The 27,537-nt window shown below is 57.3% G+C and overlaps 1 protein-coding gene across 10 annotated transcripts in view; it reads left to right on the forward strand.

Moving 5' to 3' along the window:
* ZMIZ1 (zinc finger MIZ-type containing 1) overlaps window positions 1–27,537 on the forward strand; it is a 230,684-nt gene that overhangs the window by 84,873 nt on the left and 118,274 nt on the right. For 8 of the 10 annotated variants that reach the window (XR_016388087.1, XM_089897764.1, XM_089897763.1 and 5 more), the window contains one exon: window positions 1,895–1,975. The exons of 1 other annotated variant lie outside the window; for it this stretch is intronic. Coding sequence is in view for 6 of the 9 variants with exons in the window: in XM_089897763.1 (XP_089753889.1) it covers window positions 1,895–1,975 (81 nt within the window). In the remaining 3 variants the exon portion in view is untranslated. Of the gene's footprint in view, window positions 1–1,894; window positions 1,976–27,537 lie in introns of those variants that run through there. One more of the 10 variants, XM_089897759.1, reaches the window with a different exon arrangement.

Below are 27,537 nucleotides of genomic sequence, written 5' to 3' on the forward strand. Positions count from 1 at the left end.
CCCCAGCGCTCCATGGAGGCCAGCGCCAGCTCCTGCAAGGTAATTTAGCCTCAGCTGACATGGCCGGAAAGCTACCTGCCTGTCCGGCACTCATATGCCTTACCTTATACTGTCTGTACCACTCTTAGAGGGAGGACCCCTCCTTCTCTCTATATTGCCTCCCACTGATAAGGAAACAGAGGCACAGAGAAGTTTAAGAAATTGTCCAAAGCCACATGGTAAGGGGATGAAACCAGGACTTGAACCAGACCATTTTTATCATTGAGCCCACCTCTCAAATGCCAGGCCTTGGTGCCCTTTATTGAAGCCATAGGCACCCACTTCACTCCCTGGGAGACCCTGCCTGCTGCACAGCGGGTCTGAGGCCTCCGCCAGACCCTCACATGTGTGGGAGCCCACAGTTAATGTGGCCTGTGCACGGGCCTCATCCTAAGAGGCGCTCAGCCCTGTAGGCAGGTTTCCCGTATCTTTTTTTTTTTTTTTTTTAATATTTATTTATTTATTTGGCTGTGCTGGGTCTTAGTTGCGGCCTGTGGGATCTAGTTCCCTGACCAGGGATGGAACCCGGAGCATGCAGCCTTAGCCACTGGACCACCAGGGAAGTCTCATGGTTTCCCGTTTCTTAGAGGAGGGCATGCAGGTGCAGGGAGCGTGGCGATCACCCGGAACCATCGAGCGAGGTGCCTTCATAGCTGGAACTCAAACTCTGGGCTCTGTGGCTCCCACCCTGCAGCCAGGACTCCAGAGAAGCCTCCCTGCCAGGCCCCTGGGTCTGGTCCTCCTGGATTCCCGTGGGGCCCGGTGGGTAGGGAGGAGAGGGGAGTACTGGTGACTCATTGTGGAGATGGTGCAGCTGGACCCACTGCCATGGGGGGCAGGGGGACTGGGGTCCCCACATACCCAGTGCATCAGCGGATCCTGCCACTGCTGCCTTCTGCTCCCTCTCCTCTGAGCACCACTGTCGCTGGCCCAGACCCCTGGGGCAGCCCCCCCACTGGTTTCCCTGGCTCGTCCTGTCCCTTCTAAGCTCTTCTCCCTAGCAGCCATGGGCATCTGTTCAGACTGGACCTAAGCTCATGTCCCTCAGCTGCTCAGACTCTCTCATGGCTCCCATCCACCCTCGCAGTGATCAGGCCAGCCTCCTGGCTGTCACTCACCCCACCCCTCCTTCCCCTACCGCACCCACCACACCACCCATTCTCAAGTCTTCTGCTGAGCCAGTCTTTTTACCCTATCTTGGAGTCTTCACATATACTCTCCCCTGCGCCTGAAACACTGTTCCATGCATCTTGGCCTGCCTCTCTCTGGCTTATCCTTCAACTTTACTTCCCCAAAGAGACACCCCTGAAACTTGAGTTTATGCTGTGTACGGTCACCCTTGTACTCGTTCTTTCTGGCAGACATCACTTGTAATTATGTATTGTTTGGTTCTTTGCCTATTATCGGAGTTCCTGCAGGTCAGGGACCACTACCCTGTTCACAGCTCAGGGTGTTTGCTCAATGTCTCTTGACTGAATGAACGAATGTCGAGTGCTTCTGTCACCATATGTCCTTAGATCCTCCCAGAAACCCTAGGAGAGATCATTGTGATCCCATTTAACAGGTGACAGAACTGAAACCTGGAGAGGCCGGGAGCTTATCCACGATCACATAGCCAGTAGCTGGCAGATGTGGGGGGTCAGGGGCCTGTTTGTGTTAGGGCTCCCCAGCATGATGCCCCTTTTCCTCTCCACCCTTCAGATTCCCCATCTGTCAAGTGGGGACGAATGGTTTGGCCGGCAGTAAACGTTCCAGCAGGTGGGCAGTGTGGCTGGGGTGGGGTGGGGAGATGTGGCAGCAGGTCATTTCTGGGGCCCCTGCTGTGAGTGGTCCCTGACCACCCTTCTCATTGCAGCAGGATGGAGCTGGAGTGAGGCAGAGGGGCCGCCAGCTGCTGACCGGCACGTGGGACGCTGGTGATTCGTGGGTCACTGAGGTAGGTGTGTGGCTGGGCTGGGGGTGGGCAGCTTGGCCTGGATGCTTGGGGAAGGGGCAGTATGTCCTGAGTGGGGGACAGGTGCCGGCCCCGGCACACTGCGCCTTTGACTGTGGCACAGCCCTCATGGGCGGGATTGGGTGCAACACCCACCCCGTCCCCACTGAGACCTCGTCGGCCCCCAGAGGGGCCTCGAGGGGCCTCTTAGGCCTGGCCTGTCTCTACAGTGGTTGCCAGGGCAGGGGCGGGGAGATGCACACAGAAAGAGGGGCAGGTTTGGCGTCCCTGGCATTGGCACAGCAGCCCTGTCTGTGCCACTCAAGCCTGTGGCACATGGGCTTCGTTCACCGTAAGCAACATGGCAGCTACACGGGAAGAGGCCCGGGTGGGCAGAGAGGCCTATTCGCCGGGCTGGGTGCTGTGGCTGGCCCACCCCCTTCTCTCCCACAGTCGCACTGAGGTGCACACCTGAGCGCTCACAAGTCTCTGGGCTCTGGGGTCAGAGTGCCTGCGTGCAAATCCTGGCCCGGCCACTCGTCCACCATGACCTTGTGCGGTTTCTTTGTGCCTTGGTTTACCTGTCTGTAAAAGAGGGATTGGGATCACAGCACCGGCGCCCACAGGTGCACTGGCACAGCTGGCACACAGTAAACGCTCTGGACCTATCACTTTCCTTAGCAATGAAGAGCCCCTTCCTTCTTCTTGCACACCTCAGTTCCCACCATCCCTCCTCCCTGAGGGCCCACCAGTGACGGGATAGAGACCAAGTGGTCGTCCAGCCTGATGAGGGAGGGGGCTTGGGCCCCTCAGGGAACTCCCGGGAACAGCTGGAGCCCGAAGGTCCCGAGCTGAGCCTCCCGGGCCTGCCTCCGGCCCGGACACCAGTGTGTCTCATCCCAGAGTGGCATTTCAGGGTTGATGACACTTGGCCCTGTGCCAGAGGGCAACCCGTGTAATCCCTCTTTACTCTGTGGCTCCCAACCCAGAGATGGGAGGCTGTCACAGAAATGCTGACTTGGGCCAGGGCCTTTTGTCCCAAGGCTCTGGGGCCCAGCCAGGGGAGCCCGAGTCTTCGTCCTGACGTGAGGCCCTGCCCGATCGTCTCCCTGCTGCCCTCAGCATCTCTCCTGAGGCCCCAGTGCTCCCAGGTACCCACAGGCAGGGCCAGGCGAGCCCTGGGGATCCTCTACGCTTCAGCCAGACTCTGGAACCAGGGAGCAGGCCTTGATCTCCCTTCCTGCTGTAGGAAATGCTGACTTCCTCCTATCAGCTGCACGACCTTGGGCAAGTCCTTTCCCTTTTGTGAGCATTCTCATCTGAAAATGAGGACAATTATACCAACGTTTCTGAGAGGGCTGTTACGAGGATGCTTGGAAGCCTGGAATATTTTAAGTGTTGCAGCTTGGTGAGAGTCGGCTGTGTACCAGGCACTAGGCTCCTTAAATACATATTTCTCTACACAGTAATCCCATGTGGAGGTATGTTGAATGCCTCATTCTCCAGGGGCTCAGTGTGGTTAAGAAACCCATAGAGCTGTATGCGGTGGAGTGGGGATTTGAACCGGGAGAGGTACCTCGGAATTAAGCAGCCCACGATGCTTTAGAGACCAGGGGTGGAGCCACAGGGCAGTCTCAACGTAGGTGCTCAGGAAACAACCCCCATTTCTACCGGGCGGCCTTTGGCCAGCCCTCCAAGCGTGGCTGCCCGCAGGAGCCGGTGGGTGGCCCCCGAAGGCTGGTGGCCTGCCCCTCCCCTGAGGGCTCGCCGGCAACTCCATAAGGCTAGGGGAACCCGCTGCTAATTGCGAGGTAACCTTTGAAATTCTCCTTCACGGTGGGTTCTCTTTTCGGTTGTGTTTCAAGGTAATTCATTCCCTTTCCAGAAATTGCTGGTGGAGGAGCATTAGGCAGCTGGTAATTAATCATAGAAGCGGCTTGGAGTTTATTCTTTTAAAAGAAGGAAAAGGAGGAACAGAAAGCCTTGGTGGAAAAAAAGAAAAGGAAAGAAAACCACTTCTAGGCGAGGGTGGTAATCAATACCTCGGTGTCCTAGAAACGGCTGGGGGTGGGGATGGCGGACGCGCAGCCTTCTCCCTTTCTTCCCGGGGCTAGCAGATGGTCAGTGCCTGCAGCAGCATCATGTGTGAGGCTCTGCCCTTAAGCATCAGCTCCCTGCGCGACTCTAAGCAAGCCGCTGCCTCTCCCCAGACTCACCTTTGCCGCCTGTAAAATGGGCGAAGGTCAAGTGTCCGACTAGGAAAGAATATTAAACGACGATGCCTGTTCACTGCCACATCCTAGTGCCCGGCACGTGGTCATTGCCTGGTCGATATTTTATCAGTTGAGTGAGTAGATGAATGAATGATTTTCTTGGATCTTTGTTAGCTGTCATCAGTCAAGGAGGTGGTCCTGGCTACAGAACACTGTTTCTCTAGTTCTGTTATAATTTAGAGTGACAGCCAGGGTGACAGCCTAGTTATGTCACTTTCCAAACTCATGATGAAAGGACAGTCTTTGATGAAAGGCAGACTCTGGCCAGCAGAGCTCGGGCCCCTCGGTGGCAACCACACTGTCTCTGTGGTGTCCTCAAGTTCAACTTTCCAGGAGTCTGAGCTGTCTGGAGATTTTTTTTTCAAGCTGCTTTCTGGGAAGATAGCGAGCTCCTCGTCGCTAGAAAATATGCAAGCTGGGGTTAGGGCTGCACATAGCACTCAGGCATCACTCCTGAGTTTGGGTGAGAGCATGAGGCTCCCCGGGTTGGACACCGAGGAGGCTGGACTGGCAGAGAGAGAAGCCTCTCCCCTCTGGGAAGGCTGGAGGAGGCCACTGAGAAGGGGGGGTTGTCCATGCGGGACTCCACTGCTTTGGTGCCTGTTCTCTGGAGGGAAGGAGAGTGTGCAGGTGTGTGTGTGTGCCCTCGTGCGCTGGTACGTGCACATGAACAGGTGTGTGTGATTATCTAGGCTGCGACGTATGTGAATATGCGTGAGTGTGCAAGGAAAGGAGAGTGCCCGCCCATATAGGAGTGCCCCCACCCCTGTGTGCACCTCCCGTCAAGAACCTGGCACCTCAGGCCATCCGCACACACGAGGCTCAGCTCCAGCCTCCCATTCGGGCTGACCAGATGGGCCCTGCCGCCCTGGTGACCACGGCAGAGCTGACTGAGGGGCAGCGTTGGGGACAAATGGGCTCCTGAGGGGCCCTGGAGGGGAAGTACGCCCGGCCCCTGAGCGCTGACCTTCCGGCCCCCAGCTGGCCACATCCCAGCAGCTGCCCACGGTCACGGAAGGAGATGGTTCTTGGAGGTCCATGCCTCCTGCTCTAGACGCGCAACCCCTGAGTCTAGTCCTAAGAGTGGGTGGTCCCAGCCAGCCCCCCGTGGGGAGGAGGGCGGGTTTGCTTGGGGAGTCCTCAGAGCAGCCTGGCCAACCTGGCCCTGGTGTTTTCTTTACTTCTTCTCTCCTTGGCCTCCAGATCCCAGCTCGTGTGCATGTGTGTGTGCGTGTGTGTCTGTCTGTCTGTCTCTCTCTCTTTGCCCCTGCATGTCTTTGTGTCTTTCTGTCTGGTTCTCTCCGCGCGGATGCCTCTCTCCTGCCCAGCTCCCCTCTATTCTCACGGCGGCAGCCCCACTCTCCCTCCCTCTCAGCTCTGTGTCATCACCTCCATCATCCCAGGACTCTGCGGAACTGACGCCTCCCAGGCTCCCACCCGGCCGTCTTTCCCCCTGTTTGCCCAGCTCTGGCAGCACACGTCCTCCTGCCCTGCTCTTTGGAGATGCCCAAGGCAGTGCCCCACAATCCCGCCGCTGGGAGGCTGTGCTCTGTGTGTGTGGTGGGCCCCATCCCACGCCCTGGGGGCAGGCACCGTCCCATCCCCACGAACCTGCCATGCCGACCACTCAGGATGGAGCCTGATCTGCTGGCTCAGAGATCTGCCCCCATGGCTGCCCCTCTGTGCCATCCTGGGCATGTGGGCCACTGGCCACAAGCTAGAGCAGGGGAGAAGGAGGGGGCCTGCATCCACTAACAGAGGCGGTTGGAAACCTGGCGTTTCCCTCCAGCACTAATGAAATTCCTACTATAATTAGAAGTGAGGTGTCCAGGAGCTGGCTGCCTGGAGGGAGGGGCTGTATGCTCATGAATAAATAAATTGTCCTCTTCTGAGGGGAGAAGGAGCCAGAGGGTGGGCCCCCTGAGAACCGTGGGCCGGGACGGTCTCAGTGGCCTGTGAGGTGGGCAGTGGGCCCTGGTGGCCCCCACTCACCCGGATGCCCTCGGGGACCTCTCTGGGTCCCGGTCCCCCGCCAGCCAGTCTTCTGCAAGTGCCTGCTGTGTGCCAGGCCCACCCAGCCTGGCATTCGAGGCCACCACCCTCAGGCCCCAGCCTGCTTCGCGGGCGTCCTGAGCTGCAGCTCCACCGTGCCGCCCCCTTCCCATCGTTGCCACCGGTCCCCACTGCTGCACCTTTCTCCTGCGCTTCGTCCTGCCTTGAGAGCCCTCGGCCCTGTTGCCTCATGGCTCGAACCTTTGGGAGCCTTCTTCCAGCCGTGCTCCCTCCACAGGATAGGACACGGCCTCTTGCTCGCTGGGCCCTGTGGCCTCCGTTCCTCAGAGGCCCTGGTCCTTTCCTCTCTGAACTCTCCTAAGCTCTGCACCCTCTCATCATACTCTGACGCCCTGCAGGTTGTTCATCACACCGCCCGCCACAGCGTCTTTTATTTTGTATTCATTACGTGTTGGGATGATAGCATATTGGATGTTTGACACTCTTTTTTCATACTAAGTCTTCGAAACCTGTTGTGTATCTAACACGGACACCACCTTGCGGGCTCCGGCGTTCAGTTGCCATGTGTGGTTCTCGGCTGCCATATGGGACCACGCAGCCTTGGCGGCCCCGGTTTCCTCGTTTCCGGGAGCGGGGAAACTGAGGCTGGGGAAGGAAATCTTGCAGATGAGAGTTTGCAAAGCGAGTGTGCTCGCTGTAGGCAAGGCTGCTGCCGTCCTGCTGTTCAGAATAAAGAACTGGGCACACCGCACCGGCCATAAAGGTAAACTGAGGCAGGCAGGAGTGTAGCTAGTACCCAGGGGAGCGAACCTCGATGAGAAAAGAGGAGAGATAATGTGGGAGTTCCAGTGCTCACGAGCGTCCCCACCTAATCCCCAAACAGCCCCAGACCAAGGCGTCTCTCACAGGCTGTGCCACGGTGGGGGCCAGTCCCCCCATCACCCCCAGCTTCTTTCCAACCCCCCTTAGAAAATGGGGCTGCGGGTTGGAGCCCAGGAAGGGAGGACGCCCCTGTCCTCCTCCCCCTCCCACATCATCCAGGACGCAGTCTGAGTTGCAGAGGTGTCCAGCGGGTGTGTCCCTGTGAACCCAGAGGTTTCCCACAGGGTCAGGAGATGCCTGGGGTCCCCGCCTGCCCGGAGGGGCTTCCAGAGACAAGATGTTTCTCAGGGGCAGACTGGCAGCCGAACAGCCGCCCCAGAGCCCTCCTCCCTCTGAAGCCGATTTTCCGCTCCCCCCTGACTGCACTTTGCTGACCACTCAGTTGACAGTCGTACTCTTGTTTGCCTCCACTGAGGCACTGCGGTGGGAGGCCAGGAGGTTCAGGTGCTGGGCTTGTCCTCCCTCTGAGGGGCCCCTGCCCGTGGCGGAGCCCCCTCGGAGGGGCTGCGGAGCGTGTGTGCGCTCCCTGAGACACACCCATCTCCTCCTTCAGCCTCATGCACCTGTGGCCTCTCCTGGTCTCTGCTCCTCCAACCAGCCCCCTGCTCTCTCCCCGCTGGGGTATACGCCCCTTGAAGGCTCAGGGCAGCTCTGAACCGTGTCCCCCGCACAGGTCCTGGTACACCAGTGCTGAATGACAGCAGGAAGCCAGCAGGCACCCGGACCGTGCGCCCTCAGCTTCCTGTGGAGATGGCAGGGAGGTTTTACCCGGCATGCCAGTTTTTAATGTGCAGGGCGGGCTGTGTTAAGGAGGACTCTGAGGCTGTGCACAGGTTGTGAGAAACAGTGCCGTGCGCTGCATGGTGCACGTTTGCCCTTTCAGCCCCGGCTCCCTGAGCATCGGGTCTCCTTGTCAGATGGGTCAGTTCTGGGCTGTGGCGGTTACAGGGAGGGGCAGTCACCTCAGTGTGGTCCCACACGTGTCAGGCTGCCGTGGCTGCTGGGTGGACCGTGCTCAGGAAACCTTCCAGAGCCCCCGAGTTATGGGAACCACATATGTCCCCAAAGAGCTGACTGGGGAGCCCCAGCCCCTGCCCCCCGACCCTTGTTAATGGAAAGCAGGGGGATGTATGGAAGCTTTTCCCTCACATCTGTCTCTCCTGTTAAGTGCTTCTCACCCTTCCTCAGCTCCAGTTTGGGAACCAGCACATCTTGCCTCACAGCTGTTTGGGACCCTCACTGCTTCCCTGAGGCATCTTTGGGGGCCTCTTCCAGAGCCCATGGGAGCATCTCTGCTTCATAACCTTCGTGGAATGCTCCCCTGGTGCCCCCTCCTTCTGGCCCGCGCTTCAGTCGGTGGACAGTCTATGGTGGGACAGCCCTCACTGGGTGGCCCCTGGTGAGCTCCCTCAGCCCTGCCCCCACCCAGACTCTCCACCATGGTCACCGTCTAGGAACCCAACCCCCTGTGGCCCCCTCTCTCTGCCCCCAACAAATGCCAAAGCTCCCAGGTGTCCCCTGCCCAGCAGTTGCAACAATTGAGCCAGGAAGACCTTGATGCACTTGAACCTGTAAATCATCTGGACCATTTTTCTCTGTGTGTGGAAGAAACACAACGAACCAACACCCTTGCATCCTTGATCCAGCTTAGTTTCTCCCCAGTCACAGCTCCAGGAGGGTTGCTCAAGGTCATCCCGTGCCTGCCAGGGCTTGCACGCCTCTGCTGCTGGAGAGCTCACCATCCCCGGGTCCACTGGTGTCAGTTTCAGCGTGATAAAAGATGCAGTATGACACACGCTTAAAGCAAGGGTCTTAGGGACAGACGCTTCTGGGTTCAAATCCCTGCTCTGCCACCTATCAACTGTGCAAGTGGAGACAAGTTACTTCATCTCTGGTGCCCTCCGTTTCCTTATCTGTAAGTGGGCAGAAGCCCACCCACCTGCGGGCAGTGCTGTGAGGCTGGAATGCAGCAGTGGCTGCATGGTGCCAGTCTTCCCTGTTGACTGAAGTCTCAAAGAGACACCTCCCACCCCTCAGCACTGGAACAGCTGCTTGAGGTTGACATTTGTTACATCTGGTACCCAGATACTTCCCTCCTTCAGGGACACTGGCCTTCTGGGTCCTCTCTGGAGCTCTGGAGTGGGAACTGTCAGGATGACACTTCTCCAAAGAGCCAACACACACAGGCCACCTGGGCACCTGGGCTACCTGCAGTCTGATTCTGTGGGTTAGAGTTGGGCCTAGGGCTCTGAATTTTTAACTGGTGCCGCATATAACACCTGTGATCAGGCCTGTCTGGGACACACTGATGCCGGCCAAGGGGAGCTGGCCTAGAGGTAGGGCCTTGGACAGTATCAAAGCCTTGCTGGGTGAACTTGGGCAAGCCCTGTCCCTCTCTGTGGCTGTTTTCTCGTGAATAAACCAGGGGTTTAGATGATCTGGAAAGGCTCTTTCTGCTCTTAAAGCCCCATGATAATCAGAAAGACATTCCCTGTTGTGTCTCGTCTGCCAGGCTCCCAGAGTCAGATCTGTGGGTTTCAGCCCATTCCCTCTGGCCACAGACTGTTCAGGTCAGCAGCCGCCTGCCAGCCCCAGAGCCCTAGGGACGGAAAAGCTGTTCCCTGGGTGTGACATGCCATTTAGCGGTGATTCCCCTGGGCCTTGCAGGAGGCCTTAGATCAGGAGGCATCTGCCGAATCCACTCAGATCTGAGATCTCTTCAGCAAGCTGAACTAGCCCACTGACCTGGACCTGGCCGAGGGAAGCAGGGCGAATGGGGTCGTCTGGCTCCTCTGAGGGACCTCGGAGCTTTATTAGTTAGCCCACATGGAAACCTAGAGTGTCAGAACTAGAGGATGGCCCTGCGGAGCCCTTTCTTTTTTTATAGATGGGGAAACTGAGGCCCAGAGTGGAACAAGCCTGGCCAGGTCCCCAGGGAGAAGTGGGGAGCAGGCCTGGAAGCAGGCCACTTGGCTTGTGGTCTGGTCTCTGGGCCACACCAAGCCACCTGTCACCCCTCTCCTTGGACGGTCCATCTGGGATGGGTAGGCCTGCCAGGCTTGAGCCCTAAATCAGCCTCCACAGCTCCTGGGGAGAGATGGGAGCTGTCTTGCGACAGGGGCCAAGGGGTCAGTTGCTCCTGAACAGTGGGCCCTTTTCAACCCACACTAACTCAACAGCTCCCACTCTACCCCAAGTCTTCCCACCCCAGCCAAGGACGCCCCGTGGAAGGTTTCCAGGAATATCCATGCAGAGGGCAACGTGCTCCAGAAATGACAGGGCTCTCACTCCCTGATTCCCTCCCATTTTCCACTCACTAGTGCTCAGGGGAGTTAAGAAGCAGAGGTGAAAAACCAGTCCTTGCTCTAATAAGACCTCGTTTGAGGCAGCTGGGCCCTGGCAGGTGGCAGAGGAGGAATTATTCCCACCAGGGCCTTCACCCCCATCTGGGATGATGTCAGAGCCTGGGGCTCAGGGTCTGGGCTACACCTCTCTGACCACTGGCATCCTGCTCGCATCGCCAGCCCAGGTGTGGGCTGGGGCCAGCAGCTCTGCCTCCTCCCTGGGCCAGGAGTCCTGCCGGGTCCTTGGTTCATGCCGGCACCTGGTACAGGGCCCTTGCACAAGCTAGCCCTCCTCACAGCCTCCATCTGCAGTTAGTAAGGCAGTCATATTTAGTAAGCCGTGCGCTCAGGCCTGGCTCACTATAGGCTATGCGCCTATTAAGTGGGTGAACAGCACCGAGTAGCTATCCTTTGAGTGTTGTGGGAATGAACAATGCATAGTAGGTGCTCAATAAATGCAGATTGAATGAAGGCTATGTGACATACACACGGTATCTGCCGAGTGACTGAGAACCCAGGTCAGGAAGCAACAGGGACAAAGAGGTAGGGGGCAAGGCCTGGGAACAGGGAGCAGAGCCTGGAGTGGCCCAGCAGAATTCCTCAGAACCCAGGGTAGCCGGTGCCCACCAAGGACTCGGTGTGGGACCTGACCAAGTGGAAACACGGTGGGTAAAGACACTCGGGGCCCAGCTGCAGGGTAGGGGGAGCCTCCCTGGGGCATACCTGTACGTAGCATTCAGTGCACGCCCCAGGCAGATCCACGCACCCTGTCACTTCTGGGACAGGAGGAAAATGACTGCCCATCACACCTCTGTCACTGAAATGCAAAGAACAGCCAAGCCACAGGACCCTTTGACAATAATAATAAAGATAATGTCAGCAGGCAGGGCAGCATCTCCTTTGATCCTGACAACACCCTATGAGGTGGGGACCGGTATCATCTCCATATTGCGGATGGGGAAACTGAGGCAGAGGGAGGCCAGGAAAATAGCCAAAGTCGCCAGGTGGCAGAGCCAGGATGGGGCTTGTGTTGTCTGACCCTGAACTCCACACCGTCCTGCCTCTCCCCGGGCTCGCCAGCTTATGGAACTGCCAGCCTATGGAACTCAAGGCCCCCTGGAGCATGTTTTTGACACAAAGAAGAAGAAGGATGGCAAGCTCTCTGAGAAATCATTTGAAGTCTTTCATTATCGATCTTTGCATAGGTTCTTCCGCAGCCTTCCCAGCTCCATGGGAAGGTGAACGCCCAGTGGTTAGAGAATGGGCCCTTCCCCCAAATCGGTCTTTTGTAACCAAAATAAATTATCTGCCAGCCTTTGGTGCCCGGCCTTTTGATAATTCAGGTGTTGAAATGGTAATGACCATGGGGTCAGCCGGGGGAGGAGGCCAGTGAGTCAGATGGGAGATTCAACAGGAATTAAAGGCACTTAATCTCAATGCAATATGATTTTTTCGAAATCTGCCGCCTCTGCACCAAGAATGAGGTGACTGGAGACACCAGGACCCCTGGTGCCGGGTTCCCTGGGGCCAGCCACACCGGGCCTGCTTGGCTACACCAGCGAGGGCCTGAGCTGTGGAGCTTCTGCGAGGTGGCAGGAGCTCCGTGGCTGTGAGTGCAGAAAAGGACACAAAGGGTCAGAGGGCAGCCAACAAATCCCTCAGGTCCCAAGGAAAGCCTGCTACTTTCTTAGGGGCTGGGGAGGGGTCACCTGGAGAGTAATAAGGAAGAATTTTAAGAATAGACCTCAGTGAGCAAACAGAGCAAGTGACTTGCCCAGGGTTACCCAGTCAGGATTGAAGACCCAGTCCTTGCTGTTATTCACGATAGTATATTGCTGTGTGTATGTGTGTGTGCACACGTGTGCACGCACACGCACACGCTTTGGGGGAGTCTTTTTTTTTAATATAAATTTGTTTATTTATTTTTGGCTGCGTTGGGTCTTTGTTGCTGTGCGTGGGCTTTCTCTAGTTGCGGTGAGCAGGGGGCTACTCTTTGTTGCGGTGTGCGGGCTTCTCATTACGGTGGCTTCTCTTGTTGCGGAGCACAGGCTCTCGGCGCACAGGCTTCAGTAGCTGTGGCACACGGGCTCAGTAGGTGTGATTCGCAGGCTCTAGAGCACAGGCTCAGTCGTTGCGGCGCATGGGCTTAGTTGCTCCACGGCATGTGGGATCTTCCCGATCTTCCCGGGCCAGGGCTCGAACCCGTGTCCCCTGCACTGGTAGGAGGATTCTTAACCACTGCACCACCAGGGAAGCCCTTTGGGGGAGTCTTTATGGCAGTAGTGTTCATTAACACTCTCCGCATGGCCTTTATATGCATTATCTAATTTCCTCTTCGTAGAGCCTGTTTTGCAAATGAGTGAACAGTGGAACAGAGAAGTTAAATAGCTCACCCATGGTACACAGGCCCTGGGAGCGGGCGTCAGAATTTGAACCCGGTTCCAACTGACTTTCAAGCCTGAGTCCTCAGCCAGACCCAGGGCACGGAGCACTCGCTCTGGGCATCGCTGGGGGAGAGCCCCCCACCAACCAGGAAGATCAGAGGGGGCTTCCTGGAGGTATGTCAATCTTGTCTCTGACAGACCGATATCTTTAAATCTTCAGGTCCTGAGCTGTGTAAGGTCGAGTCACCTGACCTCCCAGGCTCTTCCTCGTCATCATGAAACGAGGAGAATAGGGCCTCCTCACTAGGGCCTAGAGGGTTGGGCATGTAGTAGGTGCGCTCCCCAGATCCAGCCAGGATTCTGAAGTAGCCAGTGCGCCATGGGTCAGGCCTGCGCGTATCGGGGCCCAGAGCCCCTCCCAGCATCAACTCGGACTTTTCCCACGGCCAGAGTGAGCTCAGCTGCAGGGGCACCTGGGCCACACGGCTCCCACTGGGAGGGGCAGGAGAAGGCTGAGGCAGAGCGGGTGGAAGTGCCCGTGGGTGGAAGTTCCCCTGGGTGAAGACCACAGGCACGGCCAGTCCCGGCCACCCAGGTGTTGGCTCCAGAGGGGCACGTAGGAAGAGAGGCCCCACGGTGGATCCCACCTCTGTTTGATGGGTGGAGAGGAGCTAGTGAAGCTTTGGATCTATAGAAGGACACGGCCATGCCCTTTCTCACCAAGCTTTCCTCAAATCCTGCATGTCAGAGCAGAGACCAGATGTGGTCAAGCAGCGGCTCTGCTGCCCTGGGCGCTGGCAGGGAAGGGAAGCTGACGTTGGCAGCCCCTTTGCAGCGGAGATGTCCTGTGGCACATCTGGGCTTTAAAATCCAAACCCAGTGGGCACGGGGGTTGGAAGAGTTCAGAGTTCATTCAGAAATAGCGGCAGAGTGGGGGAGAATACACAGAAAACAGGTGGCACAAAGATGCCCTAAATGTGAAATTCTGGGGACCCTGGATGTTAGGGGCTAGGGGAGCTGGAGAGCCAACAGAACCCATCTTCCCTAGATAGGGGGAAACTGAGGCCCAGAGGCTGGAAGGGGCTTGTCCTTCCAGAAGCAGCAGCTCCTGCTCTGGCCTGCCCTCCCTGAGGGGTTTCCGCCCCCCTCTCTGCCTGACCTTCCTCCCCAGGCTCTTCCTGAGCACGAGCTGGAGGCGAGGAAAGGAGCAGGACAGGAGAAGGGGGTCAGTGTGTCTCGCCTGGGGCCCCTCACTAGGCCTTGGAGATGCAGAGCCAGGGGAGTCCTCAGGAAGGGGTGGAGAGGGCCAGCTTCGCACTCTGAGAGCCCCAGCTCCATGTCGCAGGCCCATGACCCTAGAGAGGTTTCTAAATTCCTCTGGGCCTCAGTTTTCCTCATCTGTAAGATATGAGGGTCAGAAAGCTCACGGGCTTGTTCTGTGGCTTAAGGATGGTCACAGTGCCTGGCTTGTAGGTGTGCAGTGGAGGTCAGCTGTCATCACCATCATGGCGAGACATGGTGGGGGGCTGCAGGACAGTCCCGTCTTGCCGAGGGACTCAGTTGGGAATCTGCCAATCTGATTTGAGGTCATTCTTTCTTCGCTAATAATCCGGTGGCATTGGGAAGCCTCTTCTCTCTGTGGGCCTCAGTTTCCCCATCTGTCAGCAAGGGGGTAGGACTAGCAGATGTGGGAGGCAGAAGGCCAAGGATTGGAGTCTGTGGAGTGGAGTCACAGGGTGCATCAACTGCTAAAACCATAAAAACTGTCAGGTACCCGCGGCCAGAGCTGTCCCGGAACAAGGCCCCTCAGGGATCCCACGGGGTCCCTCTGCGGTCCTGGAGCTCCACTGGGCCAGCCGAGGGCTCCCGACTGCGGCGGGGCCTGGAATTGCTCTCCCCGCACAGCCGATTGGTGGAGCGCGGGCCTGCTCACAGCGCCTGGCAGGGACCCGTAAATTGAAAACATGATGTTTCCTGTCGGAGGCCAGCGCGGGGCTGGACTCGGTGTGGCCTTGGAAAGCTGGCCTCCCTCTCAGGAAGCCCTGCTCCCCACAGCACTGCCACAAAAACAGTGGAAAAGTGAAACCTTTTCAAGTCTGTGTTTCCACTGTAAACAGGGGATGAAAGCTGGCCCCTCGCCCCCTGGCGCTGCTCGGCCCAACCCCTCCACCCTGAGCGCTGGCCTGCCCAGTCTTCGGAGGCACCTCAGCTGCCCCCTCTGCCCCAGACAGTGCCCCTCCGATCAGAGAAGACCTGTGCCCCTAATTCATGAAGCCTTCTGAGTTTAGTTCAAGCATGCCCAGGCCCAGCAGTCCTTGGCACCCATCCAGTGAGGGGAGTAGGGCGAAGGGAGAACACCAATGCACAGAGAGGTACAGGACTCGCCCAGAGTCACAAAGCAAAGTGAGGGCATCCCTAGTCCCCTCCTTCCTGCCTGGAGTGACTTCTCATGGGTGAGCACATGTGCCTATTCGAAGATGCTGCCTACATCCAGCAAGAGTTTCTTTGACGTCCTGTAAGTGGAGAATGTAGCACAAGTAGCATTTAGTGGAAGTGGCTTAGTTATTTTAACTCTAATAATGTCCTTTTTTCCTTATTGTGAAAGTGATGCATGCTTGTGGTAGAAAGTTTGGAAGTCACAGAAAAGTAAGAAGAAGAAAAACAAAACCTGCCCATCATCCTTCCAACCAGGGGTCATCCTTGTCAACATTCTGGTATATTCCTTTCTGGTCACTTTATAATTCTCTTTCCTTCCTTTTTGGACTTACGTCCTAAGTGGTTTTCAGGGTCATTCGCTGTTCCTAGGAAACGTGATTCTTTTTTGTGTGTGTGTGGTATGCAGGCCTCTCACTGTTGTGGCCTCTCCCGTTGCGGAGCACAGGCTCCGGACGTGTAGGCTCAGCGGCCATGCCTTACGGGCCCAGCCACTCTGAGGCATGTGGGAATCCTCCCGGACGGGGGCACAAACCCGTGTCCCCTGCATCGGCAGGCGGACTCTCAACCACTGCGCCACCAGGGAAGCCCAGAAACGTGATTCTTGATGACCCTGTGGAGGGGCCTGGAGGAGAGCCAGGGCTGCAGCCTCCTTCACAGGTCTGCTCGGCCCTGGCCGGGCTGGCTGTGATGTGACACTGTTGCGGACTCAGCAGGGAGAGGCCCCCCAACCTGCAGTTCATGGTGAAGGTGGCCTGGCCTGGCCCCCGGGCTGGAGAACCCAAGTGGCTCTGATTTGTGTGTGACTCTGGGCCTGTCTCCCCATCTGCTAAACAGGCAAAAGGGCAGACGGGCTCCATCCAGCCCTCGTGCCTCGTCAGCCTGCTTCGAGGCCTGCTTGCCAGCTGCCTGCGGACATGGTGCTCCATTCCTTCCATGGGTCAGTCTTAGTGACAAGAGGCCCCTGTTCCCGGCCCTGTTCTCCCGAAAGCTGCGCCTCCGCCACTCCTGCCCCTTTTATCCCGCAAGCCCACCCAGACCCTTTCCTCCCCGACCCCCCCCCAGTGGGGGAGGGCCCAGCTGGGTGGGGGTGGCAGGGGTCCCGGGAGGAGCCATCTCCGGCCTCCTCTGCCCACCAACATCCTTGGTGGCCCTAAGACAGTTTTATGGAGGACGGATCGAGGCTGTCTTCCTCCTGGCAGGTTTATTTCTTCATTTTTCAAGTCCTGCTCTGATTTTTCCAGGTCTCCCTGCTCCCTCCCTCCTCACGCTTCCCTTCCCTCCCCCTCTAATCTGTCAGCGCAGCCAGGAGAGAGGGCCACTGGCCTCCAAGGTGATTGAATTACTGGGGGGGGAGACAGGCCACGGTTTTCTGCCTGAGTGCTCTTGGCTTACTGCCCTTGGAGAGGGGCTGAGGGAGGGGATGTGATGGCGGCGACTGTGGGCCGTGGGTTTCCCAGACGACCCCACTCTCCCCCGTCTGGGCCGCAGATGAGCCCTGCCACCGACAGTGCGGGCTGGCCCACGGCCACTGCTCTGCCACCCTGCTCTCCCCCAAGCCCAGCCCTGCTCAGGCCTTGATTTCACCTCCCGCTGAATGGACAGGTCAAGGGGAAGGAGAGGCGTCAGGGCAGCTGTGACTGCTGACTCACACGTGAGAATTTCCTAAACACCTGCTATCTCTGTGTTGCCAGCCAGGGCCCCAGGATGAAGAAAAGAAGGGAGGTTAGCACTTGTGAAACATCTACTGTGTACACCAGGCGTGTTCACATACATAACTTCATGTTACCCACCCCCCTCCCCACAACAGTAGTAGCAGTTAAGCGTTACTGGCCTCATTTTTACAGCTGAGAAACCTGCCCAGTACAGACTCCTCCCGATAACCGGTGGGCTCATGAGGGTCAGGGGCTCTGTCTGGGTCCTCTCTGGCTCTCCGGGGACAGCAGAAGGCCAGACACTCAGAAGGGACCCAATGAATGCTTGACGAACTTGGTTCTACTGAAGTGAGACCAGAGAGGTGAAATCGCTAGCCCAAGGTCACACAGCTAGAAACAGAGCGCCGCTTTGCCTGGCTCCAAGCCACCTCTCCTGGTCCGGGTGTTGGCGGGAAGGCCTGCCTTTCTAGCTGGCGTTGTCCAGCCACAAGGCTACTGTGGCAGGTCTAGCGAGAGCTTGGTGGCTCCAGGTCTCACGCCCCTCCCGCTGGTGTCTGTGCCTCCGCTGCTCAGGCCCCACACACTCTCTATCCAGCCTGCCTTCCCCCAGAGCGGGGGCCAGAGGGGAAAGCCCCCTCCCCCGCTCTGCTCTGCACTCCAGCTCATGGAAATGAAAAACACATTGGCTTCATTATCCCGGACTGAATGAGCAGGGTTGCCATGGTGACAGCCATCTCAGGCCCGCGAGGGGGCAGGGAAGGGGCTGGCGAGGCCATGGCAAGTGGGACCGGGCAGCGGATGAGCAGACTCGCCAGTGGGCAGGCCCCAGGGACATCGGCCACATGTGCTACCTGCCCTCATGTCAGGCCTGGGCTTCAGATCACTGTCCCTGGCCAGAGAGAAGCAGGCAGGCCCCATCCTCCACGGACTGGCCCCTCGTTCACCTGTCCCACCACCTGTCCATCTCTTCCCTTCCTGGAAGGGTGCCAAGGGTGCCTCACACCATCCTGGAGGTCAAGAGGGAGGGAAGAGATGGGAGCTGGGGGCCAGGAGAGGGCTGCGGCCTGTCCCCAGCGGAGACCAGCCCTGGGACTCCACTGGCCTGTCCAGTGGCATGGCCTGAGGAAATGGCTGAGGATGCCAGGCCCTGCACACTCCAGCACTCCTGTGTGACCAGGGTCATCCTGGTGACCTGTCCTTAAGCATAACCCTCTTACAAGAGGTTGGGTCTCCAAATATCCATCAGGACAATAGGTGTGATGGTAGCTGTGGGGGATGCCAGCAGAGAGTCCTGGCCCAGCACAGCCTGTGCCCGCAGGGGCCCCAGGCAGGTGTCCTAAGCTCCAGGCCTGAGCTGGGCTATCCCCATGGCCCTGACCCAGAGGCCCTGAAACCCAAATGGGTCCTTGTCTCCCCAGGGCCTGGGGACCCCCTTGCTCTTTGGCCTGTCACCCTGGGGCTGAGTCTAAGAGCTGCACCCTCGGGTAGGCCCTGGCCCTGCCACCCCTGTGCTCAGGCTGATGCAAGGGAGGCTGGCTGCACCCCTTTTCTCTTCTGGGCTCCCTGGTGGTCTGGGAGTCCTAGCCGGCCCTCTGGAGTGGCCCCGAGCAAACACTGCCACCCGCTCTGAGCAGGCAGCCTGGCCAGTCCCTTCATGTGATCCAGAGACATTGGAGCAGCCGCTGAGGGCCCCTGCTGGAAGGTATCGGGCGCCCTCAGGAGACTAACCTTTCAGACAGTACCGGTCAGAGAAATCCAGTGCCGACCCCAACTCCAATTTCAACCTTGACCCTAACCCTAACCCCACATCCAGCCTCAACCCCAGTCTCCTGGGCATGTTTCCAATGGCTCTCTCACCCAAGCTGCTGTTCAAGCCATTCTGTCCACCCGGAATGCCCTCCCCTCACAGCCTGCACGCTGCCAAGTCCAGACTCCTCCCACTTCCTATTTTAGATGAGGAAGCCCAGGCCGAGAGAGGCATGTGACTTGTCCAAGGCCATGGAGAGTCAGGGTAGCATGACCTGGGGTGGCATGTCCCTTTTCCAGGAGGTCGGGCCTTTCCTTCCCCACTGGGATGGGGCGAGGGTCCAGGTGACCCTGGACGAGAGCCCCGCAGCGCTAGGGGCTGGTGACAGTTCCCTGCCAGAGCAGGTTTGGAGGGGAGGCAGAGAGCGCCAAGGTTTCAACTCCCTGACAGCTGTTCTCAGTGGGGAGGAGCCTGGGAGGGGTGCTCAGGGGCTGGCCCAGGCCTTGCTGACCAGGCGGCAATAAACCCAGACACAGTCCTGCAGCCCCGCCCACAAACGGGTCACGTGCCTCTAAGGAGACAGGTGGTGAGCAGCCACCAGCAGACGTGCTCCGGCTGTCCGTGGCACCGCTGCGGCCTTGCCTGCTGCCAAATGGAGGTTGGTGCTGAGGGGAAGGCAGCACAGGCAGGAGAAACCCCAGCAGCTCCCCGTGACAGGGGAGATCGAGAGGTTCCCAGGCAGCCACCTGCAACCGGATCTCAGGGGCTCATTCTAAAATGCCGATTCCCCAACCCTCCCGGGAGGCTGGGGCAGAGCCCAGGATTCACTGTGTTTGTAGCTTCCCAACGCCCAACCTGTGGGCGGTGCTTGCCTTGCTGCCTCCAGGGGCCTGGCCAGCCTCAGGGTCTCGGGCCCAGGCCATCACCTTTCTGCAGAGGCCCCTTCCTGGTGCTTCTGGCTCCTGGGTCATGACCCCTTGCTGACTCTCCCTGGGCCTTGTCCTGCGGAGGGCCGGCCCCAGGCCAACCCTGAAGTCTTGTGCCCTCCCCTTCCCCCTCTTCCCTCTCATCCAGTGTCTACCCACCCCAAAGCATTTGTCCCCCGCCGTTGACCTCCCCTGACTCGGCGGCTGTGTGTCCCGGGCCCGCCTCCCAGCCACCACCATGGCCACCGCCCGGCTCCTCGCCTGTCGGCCGAGGGCGGCTGCCGGGCAAGGCTGTCATTTTCCCTGCTGGGGATTATAGGTTTGGGGCTGAAGGAGTCTGAGCTGGAGGAGGAGGAACGGGGACTCTCCCCCTGGTGCCAGTCCCGAGAGACACCTCTCGGGTAGGGTGGCCTGGTGTGGAGTGCTCTTTGGGCTGGGATGGGGACTCCTGTAACCCGATGTCACCCCAGCTGTGTGTGTGTACGTGTGTGCATGGATGTACACACCTCTCAAAAGGGTCAAGCACTCTCTCATGCCCGTTAAAGTTAATCCGCCCAACCATCATGCAGGCAAGCCCACCTCATTTCCCAGAGAGAAGAGACAAAACTCCGAAAGGGCAGCACACTGGCCTGGGTCACACAGTAGGTTAGGGCGGAGTCAAGACACGGCCTATCCCTGCTCTCGACTGCTGCCCGGTTTGGCAGCCTCTTTGCCCTGCCCTCCCCCATCCTCCCACCTGTGAGGGTGGGGCAAGGGGAGAATTGGCTGGGAGATCACAGAGGGCCCGAGTGCTGGGTCCCCCATTCGGTGTGCTGTAGTCACCGTGCCCGCTGCTAGGGAATGCCCTGTGGAGCAAGGTTTGGGAAGAAAGCATGAGTCCCTTTTCCGCTCTGTCATCACAGTGCCCCCAGGGCTGGGTTTAGAAGGGTCAGTGTGAGCCAGCCTCAAGAGTGGGCAGCACCAGTTCTGAGCATGTAGAAGCTGGAAACACCTTGTGGTTCACAGCTCTGGGAACTGGGATGGGGTTTAACATCAGAGGGGTGACCCCAACCAGAACCAAACGTGGGCCCCCTCGTTGTCCCCTCTGGGGGAAATTCAGTGAGCATCTGTGTGCCAGGGACAGGGTCCAGGGACCCCAGTGAGCTTTGAGGATTTGAGGGAACACGGTGGAGTGGTTCTCAGAACAGCCTCTGCAATCAGACTGCTGGTGTGGGGAATCCCGGGCTCAAGTCACATAACTTCTCTGAGGTTTGCTGCGTGTGACGTGCACTCGGATGAGACAAACCTTAAAGCACTTAGTATAGTGTGAGGCGTGTGGTATGAGTTGAGACGTTCGCTAGTGTCCTCAGTTTCTTAGGTGCTGACGGCCCTGCTCCCTGCCTCTGAGCAGCGAGGACCAGAGTGTGAGGGCTGGCAGTGGGGTGGGGCCCATCCAAGGGTGGGGGATGGGTAATCGGGGGCAGGAGAGACCCTGGAGCCAGCGTTTCTGATATGCAGGAACAGGGCTCCCCAGGTCGGCGACCACTCCCAGGGCTAAGCTGGCCGGACCTCTGCAGAGCTGACCCACAGGTGGCCGGGTCACCTGGGCCCGTCTCAGGAGTAGAGGCTGCGGGGAGGCCTGCCTGTTCTTGGGAATTCACGGCATGTTTGCCTGTCACAAGTGCCTCGATAGGGAAGATTTGTGAGTGAGCTTTGCAATTCTGTTTTCTCTGGGGGTTATAAATTAGCTGCATGCGCACCCTGATGCCGCCCAGCCTGAGGTGCACACACCTGCCCACTCACATCCACGCATGGAAACGCACTCCATGTCCTGCCCGCCGTTCCTGGGGGTGGGAGAAGGCACTCTCCTGGGAGCTGATCTCTAGGAAGGGAAAAACACAACTGCTACCTGGCTTTAGAGGATCCCAGAACCATCCAGAATCAAGGGCTCAAGCCTGGGAGGATGTCCCAGTGGTTGGAGAAACAGGGCATCTTATGAGTCACTAGTATGAATTTCAGGAGTCTGCCTGAATTTCTGGATCTAAACCTTGGCCCTACATCTTCCTAGCTGTGTGCCCCTGGCCCTGTTGCTTATGGAGCTCCGTGCCTCAGTTTCCACATCTGTGAAATGGAGCTAATTGTAACGTGTACTTCACAGGATGGTTGAGAGAATAAAATAAGTAAATGTGTGTAGAGTGCTTAAGACAGGACAGACACGTAGTGAGAGCTCAGGAAAGTCTGGCCATCATCATTATCACCACCACCACCATCATCACCGCTAGTGAAGGGTATACCTAGATTTTGGCATCAGACTGGGGCTTGAATTCCGGCTTTGCCTCTTGCTAGCTGTACGAACTTGGACATGCTACTGAGCCCCCAGTCCTCATCTATAAATTGGACTATTACTACCTACTTCCTAGAAATGTCCTGGCCTTAAAGGAGATAAAGCTTATAAAGGATGCAACATCAGGCCCTCAGAAAACGTTAGCCAGTGCTACGTCTGCCTCGAGGTGGAGTGTAGGGGCTGGGGCCTCTGGGTCAGAGCCTCTGGGTAGCTCTGCTCTGGGGCCTGTCTTCCTGGGGAATGTTTAGATGCAGGGAGGATTGGGGAGAGGCTCTGGAGAGGGGAGCAGAAGGGAGAATTCCAGGAACCTTTGTCTCCCTTTCGCCACCAGTGGAGTAAACCGCTAGCCAGAGCAACTCTCCCCGCCCTCCCTGTCCCTGTCACTCCATCCACCCCTCTCGGAGGCTCGGAGACTGGCAGGTGTGACTCACAGCTCTGCCACTCACTGGGTGGCCTTGGGCAGGTCACTTGACTCCTTCCATTCCCTCCAGCCAGGAATAATTGTGACTGCTTCCCCTGGCAACTGGAGAGAGTGTTAAACGAGACAGAGCGTGTGGGGCACTTACCATAGTGCGCCCTGGGATAAGTGCTCTGCAGATTCCATCACCGGCCCCTCTCTGCTTCCTCTTCTCCTCCCACTCACACCCCAGCCCTCCCACACCTGCTGCACGGATGGCGTCTTCCCAGGCCAGACGTTTAAATATTTCTCTCTGGGAAGCTGGGCTCCGGAGCCACGTGAGTGAGCCTGGATAGAGGGAGGTGACTTCAGAAATTCAGACCTTCTCTGTTCTGATGCCATTCATCTGTGCCAGCCATGCGAGGCTGAAGCGCGCTGGACCGTCAGCCACCCGCCCCAGAGCCATTACTGTTCCCTCGAGGTCCTCGGGTGCTGTCAAACGCAGGCTTGTTTCCAAGCGGTTTCTAGCATTTTTTACCTGCTTGGCCATAAAGCCCTGGAAAGTGGTGATCTGGGGATGAATAGCTGCTTGCACAAGTGCAGGGGGGAGAGACGGAGATCGGTGCCCACGTTTTTGCAGAGCTGACATTTTTGCACCTCTCCCACCCAGCGCACTGCCTGGGCGGGTGGGATGGTGAGACCTTGGCTGTGGATAATCGTCGGGAGCATCCCAGGCCAAGCCTTGGTCTCTCGGCAGAACTTTGGAGGCTGGACTTCTCTGTTGCCAAGGAAACCAATGTGTTCCCTGGAAAGGAAACCACAGCGCCTTTGGCTGTTAAGACGCCCCCCTCCCCACCAAACAAATGAGTTCCCTCCAAAACGGATTCCCCCAAACCTGTTGAGTCGGCAGCATCCTGCCTCCTCCCTCAGCCCTGCTAAAATTAGAGAAAATGAAATCTGCCCCTGACCTCGTGCTCTCCACCTCTTTTTTAAACATTCCGCTGTAGCATGAGGACATGTTTTGGTTTTTCTTATTTATCTTCCTCCCATGCCAGCTGGGGCTCAGAGTCCTTCTCTCCTCTTGTTGACTGGAGCCAGAAGGGGACAGACTTCCACATCTTTTTTTGTTGTTGTTGTTCAGGTGTCAGCAAAAATAAAACAAGCAGGTTTATATTTGGAAAGCAGAGGGGCTCAGCCACCGGATCACTATGTCCAGAGTAGGTCACAGCTTTGTATCCCCTCATGCAACAAAGGCTTGAAATTTGATCCACAGATTTGCAGAGAGGGGGTGGCTTTTGTGGTAGGCCTGTCTTCACTCACAATTGATTTTAAATGCCATTGGAGGATCATGGGGAATTCTCCACGAGCTGGGATGGTTCTAGAAAAGGATCCTCTGGAACACTGCTAGAGCAGTCTGGTATGGGCAGGGTCTGGAGGACCCACATTTCCTTCCCATCCATCTTTTGATCCCTGTGCAAGGATCCATCTTCTTCACCCCATTTCACAGGCAAGGTACCTGGGCCTCACCGGGGTTTTGAGATTGGGTAAGGAGTGGAGTTGAGATTCACAGCCAAGGCCACCCTGTGGGTCAATTCATTAGGATACAAAACAAAACGGGAAAGAAAGGAGAGAGAAATGTGGCCAGTGTTCATTTCAAGATCCCTGATGCTTCAGAAGAGATGGTAGAGAAGGAAAAGGATGCGAAGAGACCTTGGTCCCAAACCCAGCCACGCCCCTCCCCCTCTTGGGCCTGGGTCTCCCCATCTGAAGAACTGTCTCAGACCTGAAGCCTCTCGAGGCCCCTCCCAAGTCTGCCCCACGGTCAGTGTTCCCAGGGCCACTTTGTTTTGGTGATCTGAGCAGTTAATTTTTCACCTAGAAGTCACTCTCTGTTCCGTAAGTAATTTTAAACAAATTCTGTTCCCGCCCCTGGACTTCCGTGAGGGAAAAAACAAGACGCAGCTGGGTTTTCCACCGTCCTCAGCAGATAAGGGTTTGAAAGCAGTGTGCACTCCAGACCATGATCCCTTAGAGCCCCGGGCAGTGAGGGTCCAGCCCTCTGTTCAGGAGAACAGCCTCTAGGGGCACAATGACCGGGCCTCAGGTCAAGCAGATGGGTCCCGAGGAACCATCCTGATGGGGCTCAAGTCCTTTTCAGCCCCATTCTGGGTTTTCAACAGATCTTTCTTGGTGATTCCTGAACCCCTCTGTCAGATCTTGCTATTAGCATGAGGCTCTCAGAGTGTAAACTAATGAATTACAACATGATTACACAGCACATAATTAACTTTGTAATTAATATGCAACTGCCACTTAAGCTAAAACACTGCTTATAGAGATGTATGGCAGTAGTAAATCACAGGTCAGAAACAGCACTTCGGAATTTTCAAAAGAATGAACGTAAGCAGGGAATCACTCAAGGCAACAGGGCGAGTTAATTGAAAAGCAGATGAATTGTGAGCGTCCTGCTTCATTTCAGTACTTTCTCCCTTAAGAAAGACCACGATGCCACCCTGCCACGCTGACTGGCCAGGCCTGGTCGGAGGGGCACTGGGCACGTGTGGTTTTATTTCCAAAATGAGAGGCTTTCCTTGCCCCAACCCAGCCCACCCCCATATCTTGGCACTCTGCCCAGCCACACTGCCCCTGCTGGAGGTCTAGTTCTGCCCCTCCACCTCCAGAAAGCTTATGGGGTTGCCCCCCAGCACAGCTCTGGGCCTTCCATAGTCTAGCCCCCGTGGTGGGCATTGCCAACAGGTCGGTTAGTACAGCTTGTCTGCCTTCACCTGGATTCCGGGCTTCTGGAACTCAGGGATGCCATCTCACTTTTTTGTTGTTATTTAATCCTTTCCTCCCCCACCCTCCTGCCAGAGCATTAAAGCTAGGAAATGCCTTAAGAATCATCTCACCCAGCCAGAATTTCACCAACACCGAGAGCTGAGGGGCTGAGTGCTACAGTCACCCGGTGATGTGGGCCCAGGCCTGGCAGGAATTACCCCCTGCATCCTCTTCCAGCCCTGCATCAGACTGGGGGGGCCTTTGAAATGAGTCAAACCCAGGTTGCAATCCCAGCAACCCCACTGCCCCACTGTGTGACCTTAGGCAAGTTTCATAACCTCTCTGGACCTCAGTTTCCTCATCTGTGAAGTCTGAGCAACGATGCCCACCTCCCTGGGTCGATGCGGGGATTAGGGGAGATAATGTGTGTGAAATGGCCTGGTGCAGAGTGAGTGCTCACTAGATCCTGAGTGTCATCCTCAGGGGTTTAGGGAGTACGGGGAAAAGTACATGACATCTCAGTCAGCCCCATCCTTTAGGGGCTGAGAAAACAGGCCCAGAGAGAGGTCACCTGTGTGTCCACAGCACTGCACGTGTAACTGGCATGATTGGGATCCCCCAACCAGGAGCCCCCTGAGAACTGATGGCTCTTGTCCACGTTGTCCAGCTCTAGGCTGGGCACGGCCAGTGCAGAGCTGGCAAAGGGCGGTGCCCAGTGGATGAATGAACTGAAAGGCCTCTCCCAGAACAGCCTGGAGCTGGGCCATCTGCAAAGAAGCTTTCTCAGCCCCCAGCCCCAGGATGGTGTGGATGTAGCTTGGTTTAGGGGATAGATGCTGGGCTTTGAAGTCTGACAGGCGGGTCCGAATCCCAGCTTTGCCATCTTCTGATCTTGGGCGAGTTCCTTAATCATTTTCAGTCTTATTTCTCCCATCTGTAGATGGTGCTAATCATTCTACCTATATCGTTATAAAGATAATTCACATAAAACGCCAGATGCGCTGCCTGACACACAGGTATTTAATGGTGTTCTTCTTCTTCTTATTCATAATTATGAACGGAGATTTCTGAGTGGCTGCTGGAGGGCCACCTTGGCCTGTGGCCTCCCTTTAGAGATCTTGGCTTGGGTGGGGCAGGGGAGGTGCCAGCATCCCCAGACAACCCAGACTCTTGCGTCAGGCAGCACAGTTGACCTTCCAACTCTGGCCTTTGCCCTTCCAGAAAGTGACCTGGGCTGCGCTCCTCCTGACCTGGGCCAGCCTTGCGCGGGGCGGGGAGCTGCGGGGGCCCGCAGGCGGGCTCCTGGTTGGTTGGGTACGTCTAAGTGGTGGTGGCCTCATGAAGCTGGCCATAACATTGGATTCAGAATCCAGGGCCCCAGGCCTCCTGGGCGGTGGGTTTCAGAGCTTGGAGTGGGTGCTCTGTGACTTCTCTTCCTGCGACCAGAAACACTTCAGTTTCTGGTCCACCACCCCATTGGGCACCCCTCCCCCAGCCTGCCAACAGACTGGTCTTCCTCTGCAGTCTCTCTCCCTGCCATCCAGCCTCTACACCCTACAGCCACTCCCCTTAGGTCGGAATTTGTCAAAGGCGGTTCCGGGGAAAACTAGCTCTATGGGATTTTAAAACGTGTTTAGTGAAAAAAGTATTTTGCTCTCTAGTCACTTTGGGAAAAGCCAGATTCTTTAAGGCCCTTCGCATGGAAGCGTGCTTCCTCCCCTCCAGAGGGCGTAGAATATGCAGCTTTCACCCAACGATCTGACCAGAGAATCCTTCGCTCAGGGAGGACCCATTTCCAAGGAACAGACCTCAGGCAGCCTGGTCTGGAGTGTCCTGGCCACTGCCCTCCTTCTTCTCAGAATAGGCCTCCTTCAGTGACAGTGCCCACCTGGACAGACCCCACGTGGGCGTCCAGGCACTGCTCTGCAGCAGCCGTGCTCAGTTCACACGGCCCAAAGCACTGACCCTCTCCCCGCTTCCTTCTGGAACTTTTCACAACTGGCCTTTGCCACAAGGACAGATCCCTCCAGCTCCTCAACGTGGCCTTCTGGCCGGTGGGCACGGGGCCCCTGCCTCAGCCACCCACGTGCTCCGAGGCGCCCGGCACTGAGGCGCAGGGTGGCTCCCAGAGGCCCCGGTGTGAGGGCTAGTGGAGGGGGCAGCCTCGCCCCCTCCCCTCCATCCAGAGCCCGGCCCCTCTAATTGTTGTATAAGCTGAGCCTCTGCCTAAGATGTTGTTGCAAGGTTGAAAAATAAGTTTTAAAACTAGGTTTCTAAAAAAAGTTGAAGGTCTTTAGTGTCTAGAGTGGTTGGCTTTTAACTCCCCCCGCCCCCCAGCAAGTACCGGCTCCTCTCTGACCCCCGGTTTCCTCCTGCCTGCGATGGAGACGATAAACCCCACCTGGGTCCT

Source organism: Delphinapterus leucas, chromosome 16 (assembly GCF_059928025.1).
Source record: "Delphinapterus leucas isolate spDelLeu-1000000601 "Yukka" chromosome 16, BTC_Dleu_Yukka2, whole genome shotgun sequence".
Lineage (NCBI taxonomy): Eukaryota > Metazoa > Chordata > Mammalia > Artiodactyla > Monodontidae > Delphinapterus > Delphinapterus leucas.